At 39.9% G+C, this 17608-nt stretch overlaps 1 protein-coding gene across 3 annotated transcripts in view; it reads right to left on the minus strand.

The window, feature by feature from the left end:
• Positions 1 to 7548, minus strand: part of LOC147627645 (uncharacterized) — a 154450-nt gene extending 146902 nt beyond the window's left edge. For 2 of the 3 annotated variants that reach the window (XM_086814564.1, XM_086814563.1), the window contains exon 1: positions 7393 to 7548. In XM_086814564.1, the coding sequence (XP_086670690.1) occupies positions 7393 to 7422 (30 nt within the window). In that variant the 5' untranslated portion in view covers positions 7423 to 7548. The remainder of the gene's footprint in view (positions 1 to 7392) is intronic. The other variant, XM_086814565.1, reaches the window with a different exon arrangement.
• Between the last annotated feature and the right edge of the window lie 10060 nt (positions 7549 to 17608).

A 17608-nucleotide genomic window follows, 5' to 3' on the forward strand; every position in this document is an offset into this window, starting at 1 on the left:
ATTTATCCAAATGATGCAGCCTTTGAGGCTATGGCAACAGAGATAGGATATAAGGATCCTCGTGAATTGGCCATGTCTTATCTAAGAGGATGAAAGGATGTATCCGAGGACTTCAATGGAAGGAGGACTTCTCCCTTGGAAGCACATGCAGATTCAGGTGATTCAAAAGGGGCTATATCTCATCCTCATCATATTGTTCCACACCGAGAGCATTCCCGTCATGCTGATTCCACTCGATCTACAAGTACCGCTCAGGATAGTGGAAAGAGGACTCGACATGAATCCCCCAATGCTAAAACTGATGAGCATGGCAAACCTCACTCAAAGAAGAAAGCTAAAGAGTTCAAGTTAGGGAATAAGGACGTCAAATTTGAAAATTTCTTTGGAAAGATGGAAATTACCAAAGCTCTTGCTTTTGTTCGGCAATTTGAAATTGCTTTTTGCAACGAAGACTTCTCAGAGAAGTCTAAACTGAGGCATGTGGGTATGCATCTAAAAGAAACAACTAGTGATTGGTGGATGGCCAAACTTTTGGATCGTAGTGCTGCTCGCACATGGGCTGAATTTAAACTTAGTTTTATGCTCAATTCCTACCACCCAAACTTTGCTAAAAATGTGCGTAAAGAATGGGATTGGCTAAAGCAGGAAGATGGGGTGTCAGTGCACACTTACATCACCAAATATTGGAAGGTATTGCTGAAAATTACTCCTTTCATGGCACTCCATGAAGAGAAGAAAAGAACGTTTGAGTGTGGTTTGCATTCGATCAGTCAAGAGAGTCGGTTCTAATTGTGCCAGATTTGCATAAACCATTCTCCGTTGAATATGATGCATGTGGAGATTGTGTCGATGCAGTATTAAACCAAGAAGGACATGCTATAGCATACGAAAGCCGCTGGTTGCAACATGCAAAACTCCACTTTTATGAGAAAGAGCTTTAAGCAGTGATTCAAGCTCTCACAATGTGGAAGCCATACTTGCTAGGAGCTGAATTTACCGTTAAGACGGATCACCAAAGTCTGAAAAGCATATGAGATGGGAAAATTTCCCGAAGAGAAGAATGTAGTGACTGATGCGCTTTCCCAAAGGCCTCAAGTTCATGCTATTACCGTGGCCTATCGTCAAGATCTCTCAAATATGCGTGATGCGTATCACATAGATGATGATTTTCAACATATATGGGCTGATTTACCGCATGGTATACCAGCCCCAAACTATTCCATACGTGATGGGTATCTGATGATGCACAATCGCCTTTGTGTGCATAAAATTTAAGGCAAAAGGTGTTGGAGGAATGCCATACACCACCTTATGCAGGGCATAGGGAAATTCTTGCCACTACGCAAGCTTTGGAGAAGTATTTCTTTTGGCCTCAGATGCGTAAATACATTGATGATTATCTACGCCAATGTCTGGTTTGCGAGAAGGTAAAATTTGACAGGCATAAGACTCCAGGGTTGCTTCAACCGTTGCCGATTCCGAATCCACCTTGGGAAAGTATCGCCATGGATTTTATCATGGATCTTCCAAAAACACAACAAGGAAATGCTGCTATTTGGACTATTGTGGACAGGTTCAATAAACAGGCACATTTCATTCCAGTATAGAAGACCATAAAGACAGAGCATATGGTGAAAATATTTTTGGCCCAAATCTTCAAGGATCATGGCATGCCAAAGACAATTGTGGGGGACCGTGATCCTCGCACCACTAGTCTCTTTTGGCGCGCTCTATTTGATAGTATGGAAACCAAACTCAATTTCTCTTTTGCATATCACCCACAAACAGATGGGCAGAGTGAAATCGCAAATTCAGCAATGCTTGATTTGTTGAAATCTTATGTCTCTGATCGCAAGTCGGACTAGGAAAAGCATCTACCACTTGTTGAGTTCGCCTACAACAATACGGTGCATATTTCTACTAGAAACGCACCCTTTGAAATTGTTTATGGCAAAGTTGTTTTGCCTCCTATCCTACGCACAAAGGATGAAATAATTGCAGCAGATAAGTATGTCAGGGATCTGGATACAACCTTTTCACAGGTCAGGACAGCCATACACAGATCCCATGAAAAACATAAGAAAGCTGCATTGCAATTCAAGAAGGGTGATTCGGTTTTATTGAAATTCCAAAAAGCTCGCCTCTGTAAGAAGACAAGCAAAGAGGGATTGTATCCAAACCTATCTTGAAGGTATTATCGACCATTTCAGATCTTGGAAAAGATCAATGAGGTAGCTTTTCGATTGATATTACCAGATCATTGGCAAATACATAAAGCCTTTCATGTGAGTCTCTTGAAACCATATGTTGGTCCTGATCCAATGAAACCAGTAGTGGAGGACCAACCTGAGATTGATGAATTGGAAGAAATCATGCAACCTGAGTAGATTGTCTTTCACAAGGAACACAAAGCACCTCGTGGCAAGCTGGTTCATAGATATCTTATTAAATTCAAAAACTACCCCACTCTTGATGCAAAGTGGGTTGATGAAGCTTATTTTAAGGAGGAGAGAGATACTTGAAACTGAGAACCCAAAACGGCATTTCAAGAATGGTGTTTCAAGGTTTCATGAAACACGAAACGTGTTTCAGTGTTTCAAGGCTACCGAAATGCGTTTCATGGTGACCATGATTATGAGAGGCACAAATGCGATCCTGATAATAAAGTAATCCATCCACAAGAGAATAAGCTACATAAATCTTCAAATCAGAAGGACTAGACTGCGGAGTCGTAATCACTTGAAAAGCATTTGCAAAGTCTTTTTGACTGCATATTGATTTATAAAAGTTGTTAGAATGTCGATTTGAACTATAGAAATGGTGATTGCCAAAGCCTCAGACATTCTGGTAAGAGCATCGGCAATCACATTAGAAAGACAAGAAATATATTCAATAGCCATATGAAAGGTTGCAAAATACTCCCCCCATCTGCCTTGTCGTGCATTCATAACTGGTTGAGTGAAAATATGCTTCAGGAAATGACGATCTGTCTTCACAACACAATCTGCTCCTAAAAGATAATGTTTCCAAGCTCGATAAGCATAAACAATTTCCAAGAACTCATTATTATATACTGGATAACGTGTTTGAATTGCTAAATACTGAAGCCTATCAAAGGCGATCACTCGGCCTTGTTGCATGAGAACTACGCCAATTGCAGTGTCAAAAGCGTCTGTCTCATGACTTCAAAAGAAAGATTGCGAACTGTGATTGCCATTACTTAAAGCAACCTTTAGCTTATCAAAGGCATGAGAAGCATCATCTATTCATAGGAAAAGCAAGTGCTAACTTTAAATCCTTCGTCAAAGATGCTGCAATCCCCAAAAACTTATAAACCTTTGTATGATAACAATTGGTGAGACCTAAGAAAGATCTAACATCGTGAATATTCTGCAATGTTGTCCAATCCTTAATAACTTGTATCTTCTTAGGATCAACGAAAATGCCATCATCTGAAATGATGTGCCCAATGTACTCCAATGACGTCTTGAAAAATTCACTTTTTTGTGGATTCACAAAAAGTTCTTTGTCACTCAATATCTAAAAAACTTGATGCAAATGTCTTTTGTGCTCATCAAGTACTAAATACCAGAATATCGTCGAGATAAATAATCACAAACTTGTGCAGAAATGGTCAAAAAAGGTCATTCATGAGACTCATAAAAGTTGTCAAGGCTTTGGTCAACCCGAAAGGCATGACCAGATACTCATAATGTCCATACTTTGTGCAGAATGCAATCTTGTGCTCGTCACCTTCACGAATACGGATCTGATGATATCCGAACTTTAAATCAATCTTGGAAAATACTTTGAAATGAAACTACTAATCAAATAATTCATCAATCCCAAGAAGAGAATATTTATTCTTGATACTGAGTTTGTTAAGGATACGATAATCAATGCAAAGTCACATCAACTTATCTTTCTTTTTCACAAGCAGATGTAACAAAATCTGAATCCGCATACTCACAAAAATAATAGAGACACACAACGAAAGCAACAAGATTTCAAGAGTTTGAGGCCACACTGGACCGGAACGGCCAGCCCCCCTAGGAACTATTCATATTCCTCAAGAGTAAACTTTCACAACAAAGGATGAGGATGTTCAGCACCAGAATTTTTCAAGTGCATATCATTTCCAATCAAAGTGAAATTGAATTTGCGAGAACACCATCCCACAATCTCACAAAATTCTATACTTGTAACTCAAGGCTTAAGGCTTTGAGATTTCTCAAAAGCAAGCAACTTTTCATGATGAAACTCTCCGAAATCGTCCCGGAGGCACCGTCTATCATAGTAACATGGAACACCGTTCCATAGCCTTAGGAACGAGGGAACGCGTTTCATAACCTGTGTCGTTCCCGTTCCCGTTCTGCAAATGTACATCCTTGGCTAAAGGCATTTTGGGTCTATTTTTGAGTAAATGAGAATTTTTGAATTTTTCTATGATCATATCATATCATGAGAGTGGTGTATGACCTTGCTTGGCAATATATGCATAGTAACAGGGGACGGAGGGGACGGAGGAACAAGACGCGGAAACGCCATCCCGAATTGGCGAAGCGTTCCGGCACGGATTGGGGACGAAGGGGACGCCTCGGGCAGCTACATCACAAGGGGACACCGTCCCGGGAACGGCGGAACGGGCAGCACATGTCGGGGACGGGACTCGAACGAGACGGCCCTGCACCTTTTTTTTGCTATTTTTTTGCGCCCGTTTTTTTCGCTTTTTTTTCCCACCATTTTTTTTGTTTTTTTTTGCCTTGTTTTTTCGCCGTTTTTTTTTCGCTTCTGCCCGTTGCTCTCCTCCCGTTGGTGGCTGGCAGTTGCCCGTTGCTTTCCTCACATTGGCCTGGCTGCCATCACCCGTGACCTGCAAGGCCGCACCGCCATGAGCTTATAAGGCTTGAGCTCTCCTCTCTCTCTCTCTCCCACTCTCTCACTCTTGGCCAGCCGCCCCACTCCCTCTCCCCACTCTAGAGCTTAAGGCTTAAGCAACAAGCGCTCTCTCTCTCTCTCTCCCAGTGCCCACTCCCTCACTCTCTCACTCTCTCTCTCTCTCTCTCTGATTGATCGTGCGATTGAGCTTGGGTGGTCCAGACGCCCACGACTACGGAGGAGGGCATCCCAGCATAGACGGAGGTTGCAGCGGCAGATTCGGATTATTCTTGCGAGGCATGCGGGACACCCAGTCAGGATGCTGACCACAGAGGATATTGAGGAGATCCGCCAGTGTCCGATGCGGCACATATTATGAGATGGAGGTACCTCCATAGTGTACCTTCCAGTTCCAGTTTCATTTTCTAGGTGCCAGTAGTATCATCTTTATTTTTCATTTTCTGGGTTTTTTTATCCAGACATTGTATCAGATCCACCATGATGTAACTTTTGGTCTCATAGGTCATTATGGCCTTTTGAAGACGTTAATATAACATTTCATTTCATTTCTCTCCCACAGGCCACTCTCTCACTCTCTCACTCTCTCTCTCTCTCTCTCTCTCGCGTCTCAACCCGCAAGCTTTCTCTAGGCTCTAGCCTCTTAACTTTTAAGTTTTAAGCCTTAAGCCTTAAGAGCTCTCTCTCTCTCTCTCTCTCTCAACTTTCACCCTCTCTCATGGCATCTTCTTCACAAGCAACCTTCAGCTCCGCACGTCGTGGTGGTGCTAGAAGAACCGATGGTTGGTCATGGTGGGAAGAGGTTAATGCCAACCGCCCTGGAAGTGGAGGAGGTTCACGCCCGTGGTCTTGCAAGCTTTGCTCCTATAGGCAGACGAGTGCGTCAATATTTACTGTGCTTTGTAGTCAATAAATTGCATATTCCATATGCCGTCCCCGTCTCCCCGTCCCCGTCCCCGTTCCCTGCCTTTTGCCATCCCCCGTCCCCGTCCCATGTTACTATGAATATATGCCCTTGCATCTCCTTAGCTTGCAAATGCCATATGGTGATGATGTGTCATTCCCATTTTCTTTCCGGGTTCCCGTTCCCGTTCCAAAACAGACTCCCGTTCCATTTGTCCTTTCCTGTTCCATGTGACTATGCCGTCTATGCACGGGTTACCATGGAAACATCTCTAGCACACAAAAGCAAACATAAAACCCTTTACTAATGTGAAGAACCATGCTATTCAGCCCTGAATCTCTGTTTTCAGCCAGTAAACACTTCATAGGAGAGCTTGTGCCTACATGATATGAGTCAGAGAAGCCCTGCTTATGCACATGACGGAGACAGAGTACTCTAGGGCCTACTATGGGGTTTTCCAGAACAGAAAACAGTCATCAACCAGCCCTACATGTTAGTGCAAGAGAGAAGCAGAGCAGGAAAAGCACATGTTTATGCCCGATTTATGCACGTATGCAGTCGACCATCTGAAATAGCCCCCTTCATGCAGTCAGCCAGCTGAAAATGGCTCCCATGGCCCTCTTTAGCAACTCGTACAGCTCAAAATACCTGCCATGCCCTTTTTTAGCACCTCGTGGAGCTTAAAAATACCAGCCATGCTCTTTTTCCCAACTCGTGAAGCTAATTCTGGCTCCTAGGGCCTAGGCGCCCAAACTTGTGTTTTGTCCATAGTTCATGAAAATAGTCCACATCCAGTGTGTATTCACTTATAAATTATTAGCTCTTGGCTGCCCAACTTCAATGAGTGTGTACACATACACTTATAAACCGTATAAACCATATAAATGAATAAAATCTCATAAAACTTATGATTTGTAGCCATTTTTAAGGCATATCCATGCCAATTGCCTTGTTGAGGATCGACTCCACCCTACCATTACAAGTGGACCTACGAAGGCTGTGGACATGGAGCGAGCTATCACAGACAAGTTTGTTGCAGTTTAGAGGGAACACGAGAAGCATCCTGAGTCCCCTTGGATCCCATATCTCTTGTCCATTGTTAGAGCTAAGTTACAGATGGCCATGGATAGGCAGGCTGAGTTTTCATTTCATGCTAATCAAGCTATTTTGGACACAAATGGGTGCCAGATGCAACAATCTGTTTTTCTCAGCACATGGACCTATGCATAGTAGGGATAGTTTGAGATGCTTGCAGGATTCTCAGGGAGAATTTCATACTTATCCAAATAAGCTAACGAGTATTGTCTCAGATTTTTATTTCGCCCTTTGCAGAGGCCTACTCTTTGGATAGAGATGTTGCACAGCTCCGTAGATGCAGGGCACACTCAAGCCTAGTGCTAAGGATCATAACAGATAGAAAGAATTATTACAAGAAAAAGGTAGTTGATAGGGCATATGCACCCATATCTAATGATGATTATACCATACCATAAAATGCTTTGAGCTGCCCTCATACCATGAATTTGGGCTTTTGCAAGGCAATACACAGATGCAAAACAAAGCAAGGCAACAGCAGGATTCTTTGATGTTACCTTATTAGCAGCCATGCTCCCTCTGTGCATTTGATGAGACAGGTTCACTTCTCCAAGCTGCGCATGCGAGGGAAAAAAAAAAACGCCGCTCTGAATTAAACCACGGCTCTTCACTCCAAAAATTCAAGTCCTTTTTCCTTGAAATATCTAAAATTTGCAAACTAGAATGCCAATAATAGAATATATATTCGAGTTTTGTTTTGAGTAATATATGTTAATAAATAATAATTCATGAGAAGCAATATATGACTTTAAAACACTTCCATATAAAATGAAAACAATAAAACCAATAAAAACTTCATGCTGTTCGAGGGGCCTTCCCAGACTCCAAGTCTGAGAATATTCTTTTATGATGTCAACTTGCAGGCACTGAAGGTAGCAGCAGAAAGATGAGTTGGCTATCTACCGCACCAAGAAGGCTCTCCTCAGCGACGTTGACTACCACTACTCACGATTTGTGGCCAACCGTCCCCCCAACGAAGACCCTGAGGATCGACAACGCATGAGGGATGAGTGGGGGAAGGATCTGGAAATCAATATCAGCCACCAGATTGAGGAAGGCAACCAGTTTTTGGACGATCTCCAGTCGGAGATTGACAACCTCCCTGCTTCTAATGGCTACTGACTGGAAAGATCACATGGCTATAACAGTTATAGAAGACGAAGTAACCAGCTACAAGACCAAGAAGGCTGTCACCGAGTTCTATCACACTCATCTGCTTGCAACAAAGCTTAATGAAGCGTTCAAAGATCACTACTTGACCAGAGATGAACGGGAAAAGAGCCTGGACATTGAGATCCACCACCTGGACCCGGATTATGGAAGGACGTTGCTTCTTGGAGAGTGTGCAGGCCGAGTTGGCTGCCCTCCCTACAGCCCCCATGAACTCTTACATGCTATTCACCCTGTTTTGTGGAAGCCCCTTGTATTCCCAGCTCCTGGCCACTTTCTCTTGTGTATCCCTTGACTGGTTGTATCCTGGTTGGTTGTATCCTGGTCGTATAGATTCACCCCTGTCTGGTACTATGGTTTCTCCCTAGATGCTCTCCATGCTCCATCTGATGTAATTTTTGTTCTATTCTAATTCAATTCACCGTGCTTATGGAAAAAAAAAACCAATAAAAACTCAATACTACTCACGGAAAAGTAGTCATAAAAAGGGAGTGGGGACAATAGCCGGGTGGATAAGGTGGCACCCTTTCTCCTTCCCGTTTTGCGGCTTCGATTCTAGCCCCACTTATCCCCCTCAATCTGAAAAGAAAGGGATGTGTGTTGTTCTCCTCTCCCCCCCAAAAAAAAAAGTCATATATAAGAGTGCAAGCCTAGAGTGTGCACATGAAAAAAAGTAGTACCTTAATGTGTCCTCTCATCATAAGTCTTAGAGATAAGTACCTTCCAATTAAGAAAATGGACAGCAATGCATCTCTCCTAAACTTGTGCTACATAATTTGGATGGGCGGTAAATATCACTTGGGTGGCAAGCTCCACTCATAGGTGGTTCAGGGCTGGTGTAAGGGCTTACGTGAAAAAAGTCTCTAAAGGGAGTACATAAAATATATTCTAGGACAGCTAAGGCTTGCCCCAAGTTGATGTCTTTTGACCTTGCTTTTTGTTATCGAGGCATTTTCAAAGAAAGAGGTGATAAGTGTCTCTGACTGATTTAGAAGTCATCGTGCAAAAGCCACTTTACCTTAAGAAAGAAGAGCCGTTAAAAATCACGATGATCATAGAGGCCCAATACCTTTCCAAAATTAGCAATAATATCTACCTCGGGTCTCATAATACCATTTGAAAATTAAGTACACCTCTCTCTTAGTCCCTCCCATCTCACATAGCTAGCAAATTATGTGACCACTGGACATGACTATATATGGATATCCATATATAGCCATGTCTCCATCTCAAATTGTGTAAGTGGACCCTAGTAAGACCAAAGGCTATCCTTTTTGCATGTAACATGTGCCTCTTTACATATCTTGGTCTTTGAATTAAACGATCAATGGTAATACGTAGGAAATAGCCCTTGTGAATCTACATCTTTGTTGAAAAATGAGATGGCTCAATCCATGTTCAAAAGATATAAAATTGGAGGATGTCCACGTGGATGATCTTGTTAAGCTCTTACTTGCTAAGATGGATGTTGAGGGTGTCAAGATAGTACTAAAATAGTGGTCATCTCTTTATTTAAATGCATTGGATTCTACTAGCTACATAATATCGTCGTGCCCTACTGCTCCCCAATTATATGGGTAAGTACAATCCTAGGCAGGCAATCAATTGGAAGGACCGATTCCTAGAAAGATACTCGCCAGTTTGAAAGATTATCATTGACTTCAAAAGGTGAATCTTCAAACTCTACAAGGAACGAGTTCAAAAGATGAATCTTCAAACTCTACAAGGAACGAGTTCAAAAGATGAATCTTCAAACTCTACAAAGATTATATTTATTTGGCAATATACAGATGTTTCTAATGAGCTCAAAAAACATTATAATCTACAACCTTTAAATCCTTTCACAATCCTTTTGGCAAAGGTCATCTGCTTAAAAAGTTGCCCTATACATCACTACTAACTATACATGATGTCAAATAGTAAGTTCTTTATCTATGGATCTTGAAAATTGTTCACAAGCATTCACTCTCTATTATTATTTGCAATAGAACCATATGTCTTTCTAAGGAATGCATCAATAGCCTTTCTCATGGTTCACCCAAGCATACATACATTTTATGCGACATAGAAAGACCTACTCCAGATTGTGTGGCTTTGGATATTCGTATGGAAGGGATGCCAACCCAATAGGGTTTTTTTTCCATGTTAAATGGGGCAAGTTTGCTAGTTCATGTTTCGCATGTGGTAAATTTAGACATATGCAATCTGAGTGCCCTTCAATTTTATACCAAACCCATATGGCAGCGATGCCTTTCCAACAATCACCTCAACTAGTTGTAAATGTATCACGAGAGTGAGATTTTTCAGAATATTTTATCATGGGAGTGAATCCAATAAATTATGTATGATGCATGGTTCATGTGTGAAGCATGGTAGTAGTGAATGATTTCCATTTGTTATAATTATTTTTGTGAGTGATTCCAAAGTAATTGTGATCTAACATTGTGGACTATGTTGAGTATAGATCATGAGTTTAAGACAACATTGGACGAGATTATCTAGCCAAGCACATGTGTGTTAAATACTTAATTTTGTATGGTTTGGCCCATTGTACATGTGTTGGGCAAGGTTTATTTTTTATGAGATGCTTTAAAAGCATTGGACTAAGGTTCAATTTTGTAAAAGCCCAATTTTGGAAAAGCTATGCTATTTATGGCTCCAAGGGCTAAATTTATGAATATGATTTAAATACTGCGTGTGGGAGTGAAGCCACACACGTCAGGGGGGAGATTGCACCCAATCTTGTGTTCTTTGATTTTCATGCTCTTGATTTATGCTATGATGTTATGGTTTATTTCTTTTATTATTTAATTTATAGAATAATCTAATCTCCGTGTACCATGGTCCTGTAAAACAGAATGCACAATAGAACAAGGGGAAAACTATAGTGTAGCAACAGAATGCTTTCACTAATAAGGGTAAAGCCAAAGTAACAGTTGCTCCTCTAACTCAAAAAGACAAAGAAAAGCAAGATTTGACATCTTGGCACACCTAAAAAAACCATGAAACCAAGAACTCTGGTAGTTTAAAATTGGACAGAGGGGTCTAATTGCGGGTACATCCTCATTTGGTCCTTGTTTCATACACGATATCTCGGGAGTGGGTAAAATGTGGAATGTGGTTATGAATGGTCACTCTCTTCAAGAGTAGACAAATGCAATCTTTGAGCCTTTTGTGGCAAATATAGATGAACATTTTGACAATGATGTTTCTAGGTTTCTGGATAGTGGAGGGCATGCAGGGGATCGGGCATCAAGCTCTAACATGCAGATGTATTCTTGATGCCCTTACATCATAACCTTGTTATTATAAATATGTACATACCTCTCAAACGATTTACCTATAATATCCAAAGCCTATGTAGGTTAGACAAATAGAGGCTTTTATGGGATTACATAGATAAAAATCAACCTCATATGGTTTGTTTACAAGAACACAACAAGCATACTTTTGCTGGCAGGGAAGGCTCTTTTATAGGATATCACATCTTTTATGCTCGCACTCGTTACTTTTCACGAGTGATCATGTTGACTTGCCATAAATTTAAGCCATGTGTCGCATATAATGATCTCTTGGGAAGATGTATAGTTCTTCAATGCCATGTCAATGGAGAGGTATTTGAATTTGGTGGGGGTCACAAACTTCTTCAATGAGAACTCAAATGTGGGAAAATTTGAGAGCTTACCCTTGGCATGCGTTTTTGTGTGGAGTCTCTTGAATACGATGATAATAGTAACCACAAATCGCATATGCTTTGGTTTTGAAATACGTTAGTGGCATGCTACACTTCAATATATTGGGCACGTGCGATTTGTGGAAACATTTGATGCCATGCAAGGGTATACTTTTCATCACAATGTTATTACTAACAATTGGGCTCATCTGGACACAATATGATACTTTCACAAGCAAAATCTCCATAGACTACTCAATGTGTCTTTCAAATCATTACGATGTTGTATTTTGGCATGTCAACAATGGATGTACCACTCTCACAAAAGAGGCTACTTTGGTGATCAACAATAAAACATCAACTTTTGTTGTTATGGCCACTCATGCAATGTAGCCCTTAAAGATGCATATGTTTGTTGACATTGGCATGGCTTGGTGCAGAGATTTGCCACTTGCATATAGGCTGTTACTTTTTATTATGGTAAATCGTTCTTGGGAGAAGAAAGCGGTAGAGTGAAGGATGCAAAACTCGTGGCTCAACAACTCACTGAATATAGTCATCAAAAAAGTATTGATGATTCAGAGCAAGAGGCATTGATGCAAACATGCATTTGTCTTAAGAGAAACAATGAAAGAAAGCTGCAAAAGTGGTAGATCAGGTCGAGACAAAAACATCTAAAAGAAGACATAGGTTGGTCATCTAAAATAGTTTTCAAGGGCTTACATGCTTTTCTAAGACATTGCAGTGCATTCATAGAGTTAAGAATCAGCATGATTGTTGGATTGACAATAGGCAACAATTAGAAAGGGAAGTTTGTAGCTACTTCAGTAACCTTTTGTAGCCCCCAATGAACCTACTCAAAGAATTATTGATGCATGGCCAATGTTGCTTCACAATGTAAATAGAATCGCGTCCCAGTAGGCAACAGGCATCTGATTTGGAGTTTGAACTCACCATGGAAGAACGAAAACATGCGCTACACAATTTCGATAAATGGAACTCCCCATGCTCGGATGACCTGATGGTAGAATTTTTTTTTGGCTTTCTGGAATATGCTGAAATATGAGCCACTTTTTATGATTAATTGTTGTTGGCATTCGGGGGGGACTCCCTTCTTCCTCAAAAGATGGATTCATTTATTCCCAAAAACATCTTTGTGAAAATCTATCGGATTGGAAACCAATAACTCTTATGCCTATGGATTACAAACTCGTTGTAAAAACGTTGGCTAACCATTTGAAGAACATCTTATATGAGGGTCTACACCCTGCACAATATGGTTTTATGCCCAAAAGTCAAATAATGGATAACATTGTGCCAATGCTTACATGGGCATTGAATATGTGAAATATACCCAACAATATGTACTCATAAGGTAGATAGATATAGAAAAAGCATTTGATACAATACAATGGAAGTTTATTGCTAGTGTCATGGAAAATATGGGCTTTGGGCCTAAGATGAGAAATATTATTTACTAGTTCTATGAAGGAAGCACTGGGTCTTTCAAATATTTGGTCTCTAGGCAAATTAGTGTGACAAGGTTGCCCCCTTAGTGCATTGTTGTACGCAATAGCTGCTCATTCCATGCTCTTATTAATGGACAAACTGCTTGTAGACAACAAGCTACATGGCATACAGATTTTGGATGTAAATCACTTTGTTAGCCAAGCTTATGTGGATGACTTATTTTCCTTTCTAAAGAATACTCAAGATGATGTTAAAATAATTATGGATGCTCTAGATTTGTATGGTCTTGCACAACAAGCTTGAAAATTATTCTTGCTAAATCCAAGCTTCTACCGCTTAAACATTATGATTGGTACTCTATTCTTTGGCTAGGCCAAATAATCTCACCAGAACACATGGTTAGACATATAGGGTATCCTCTGGGCTGGAATGTCTCTCTAAAGAGAGAACGAGAGTGGGTGTTGGACAAGCCGAATTTCAAACTTCAATATCCTAAATTATCTATCTAGCTATAACATGTTAGATTTAGAATAGTGCAATCCATTTTAATGGCTTATATTTAGTTTCAGTTGGCTCTTGTTCCCTGGTCTGCAACAAATTTGGATAGTTTCATGTCTATAGCCTTAGCATGTTTGTGGCATACTCAGGTGGACAGAAAACCCATTAGGCTACTCAAAAAGCATTTGGTCTGTACTCTAAGAAGGCATGGTGGCCTCAATATATTGAATTTACACTTTCATGTTATTGCTATGAAAGCTTCTATTCTTTTGAGTTTCTTTGAGCAAAAATAGCCTTGGACTTTAATAATATCAAGTCTTGTTGCACCAATGAAAACTCCAACCTTTGGGCATTGGATAATTACTCATGCTAAGGCTATATTTGGATGCTTAGAGGGGCGCATTCCTGGATGCTTGTTTTCTATGAAATTGATTCAAGACTAGCAGACTCTAATGCCTTAAATGAAATGGCATGGTAGACTACCTGATCAAGGTAGACTCTAATGGCTCAAATGAAATGGTATGGTAGACCGCCTTGATCAAGGCAACTCCCTTCGAAGAGGTAGCATTCATTGGAGTCGTGCATTTCAGAAACCTCTTGCTCTTTTACAGCCAAGAAAGGCTTATTTCCTTTCTACGAAAGCAGTTAGATATGTTGAGGATGTGGTTGAATGATAGGGGTTATGTTCTTTCTTTTCCACAAGCTATGACACTTTACAATAATGTAGGTCTACATCATAGACCAATATGGCAAACCATAGCTTCTTTACTGCATGATTTTTAGCTTGTACGTCCTCTAGAATTGAGTTATAACCTAAAAGATTGGATATTGGTGGGTCAAAATGCAGGTTGTCATGTAGTGCCCTTTTGCAATTTGACTGCAACTAGTGCATACAAATTGCTTCTTTCTCCACCTTGGATATAGGCTCATGGAAATTCACTATGGCACATTAATAAGCCTTCTAGGTGGTAGAGGTTGTCTCTCTCAAAGATCTAGAAGAGTAAATTAGCCCTGACATAGAAAGTCTTCTTTTAGAGATGCCTCGCTGGTGCTTTACCAATTGGCTTCTTTTTTTTTGGCCAAAAGACGTATTGCTCCTTCTTCTTGTAGAAGGTATTCACATCCATGTGAGAGATAGTCTATCATATTCTATGGTCTTGCTCCCATTCTTGTGCTCTTCTAGACAAATTATCAGGACACCTTCGTGTGAGATTTATGGGCATATCTTCTGGCAAATTTTTTTTGGCTATTTGGTTGCATTTTCCACACTTTGCCAGAATTTTATACTTTCATTGCGTGGACTAGATTTTGGGCCCTATGGTCCATTTATCATGCAAGAAATAGGCTAATCTTTGCCACACAAGATATTCCCTATTTTTCGTTCTTTAGTAGATCTCTTCTTTTTTCTCTTCAAGATTCTTTGACCTTGCAGATCTTCCCTTGCACCAGCTCTACAAGTGTTCTTTGATTGCTTTTGAATTTTAGCTCTCTCATAGTTGGACACATAGTTGGACAGCTGGCTTGTAACTTACCTCATGTTTTTTTAATTTTGATTGTGGGTTTTCTCTTCCACTTGGAGGTTTCCCACCAATAATATAATGTATTACAAAAAAAGGGACAAGGACAATGGTTAGGCCTTGGGCCTTGGAGCAAATTGCATCTAATGTGGTTACACTCCCCTATAGAGAGTTACTTCCCTTAAATGTATTTGATAAGCAAGCATATCTTGCCTTTCCCTCTCGTTCCTAAGGTTTTACAATGTACCATTGATAATGCTAAAGTAATTAGCTCCCTTAAACCATCTTCGATGCATATTAAGGTATTACATACATAAATTATGACCCATTTATCTCCCTCAAACCATCTTTAAATTGTGCTAATGCATTGCATACATAAATCATGACCCATTTTATCTCCCTCAAACCATCTTCGACATATGTCAAGGTATTATAAGGTATTACATACATAAACCATAACCAATTTTAATAATATAAGTCATCCCAAAGGCCCTTGAAGAATCTATGGGGTTTTATGCCCTCATTATTTTAATATGTGTTTAAACCATTGGGTCTTCATTTGGGCTGTGAGCAATAAGAAAAGATATGGCCAAAACCAATAAGAATGTAATTATAGCCAATGAAGAGGGCTTGTTCTCAAATTCATATTTGTATCATTTAATGAGGTGGTCTCAACAATTGTTGATGAAACATCAGAGATAACCACAATTGAGAATGATATTGGGGTTATAAGAATCAAGGAGATTGGAAATAAATTTTATGTGGAAAGGGTGTAGGGCTTGTAGTGGCTTGTGTGATCGACAACATCTAAATGATCATTTTTTATAATGGCACCCTCTATTCTTTCTCTCTTATCTAACTAGACAATTGTAACATTAATGAGCATTGAGCAGTTACTTGAAGCTCATAATCGTAACATTAATGAGCACTAAGCAACTACTTGAATCTGACAATCATTCTCAATGTGCTCACTTGGGTGGTATTGAGGTGCCAAGAATCTATCTTTATTAGTGGGATTCTAATGACATGATGAACTAACTAAATTAGTACCATGACTAGGGAATGGTGTCTTTGCCAATGCTTAATGGGTCTCTTCGTATATGCACTTAAAAAATTTAAACCTTGTCCTGTCACCATGGTTCAAAGTCAATATAATTTTTGGCCAACAAGTCAAGTGAAACACAACACCATCTCGGTGTATAAGGTCACAAGCCAACTTAGTTTAGATTCATTTTGTAAGAGGGTGTTTGTGATATTACAAGCTAGTAACCTTTGTGCATACGGGAGACATGCAATTTTTCTCTTGGTGGTGGATGGTGCTAAACCCATTGTATCACACTTCTAAAGTGTGGGATGTAAGCTCTAATGTAATATTGATCTCTTGCAAATTCACCAAGAGGACATGTATCACAAAGATCCTTGTTTTCTACTGTAATTATCATTAACACAATTTCTTACACCCTCCATTATCTATTTTATATGGTGAGAATGCAATCAAGCATGGGATTATAAGCTATCCCCCCCCTTGGCAAGTAAATGAGAAGATCTCCATTTTTTAACTTTGATCTCTTTTTGTTGTTGATGACAACATAAAGATGGTGACCATGGAGCTGCCTAACAATGAGAGACAACATGGGATCATGTTGAGAAGGGAAAGATCCCTTGTTATCCATGGTCTGTGTAAGTTCCAAATCTTTCAAGAAATCTTATAATCAAGAAACTATAGAAGACACACATCATCCCTCCCATGAAAACTCCCCCCTCCCCAAAATGGAAACTACTCCATTAAGTGAGAAGAATTAAGAAATATATTCCCGTGTGAACGTGGTAATGCATGAATGTAAGTCTTGTAACTAGAGGAGAGAGTAATCTACTCCCATGTGAATGTGGTAATGCATGAATGTAAGTCTTGTAAACTAGAGGAGAGAGTAATCTATTCCCATGTGAATGTGGTAATGCATGAATGTAAGTCTTGTAACTAGAGGAGAGAGTGACACTACAACTCTAGCAATGCCACTTTCTCATCATACATTAGCCACTTCAATGAATGTAAGGCTCATAAACTAGAGGAGAGAGTGACACTACAACTCTAGCGATTCCCATGAGTGGCCTTGAACTATGGAATTTTTGCCTTATTGAGATGAAAGATCTGTACGACCTAAAACCATGACAAGAATGTGGTGGTAAACATGTAAATACAAGAATGTGAGCCTAAACCAAGATAACAATGTGGGTCTAAACATGTAAATGCAAGAATGTGGGCCTAAACATGTAAATACAAGGGATACACAAAGGTAAAGGATAAAATATTTATCCTTATTTTAGAGAAAATTATATTAAAGCTGTGAGAAATCGGCAATTGGATAGTGTAGTGGTTAAAGGTCT

The sequence above is a fragment of the Cibotium barometz genome, chromosome 20 (assembly GCF_041138505.1).
Source record: "Cibotium barometz isolate CiBa-2024 chromosome 20, ASM4113850v1, whole genome shotgun sequence".
In the NCBI taxonomy this organism is placed as follows: Eukaryota; Viridiplantae; Streptophyta; class Polypodiopsida; order Cyatheales; family Cibotiaceae; genus Cibotium; species Cibotium barometz.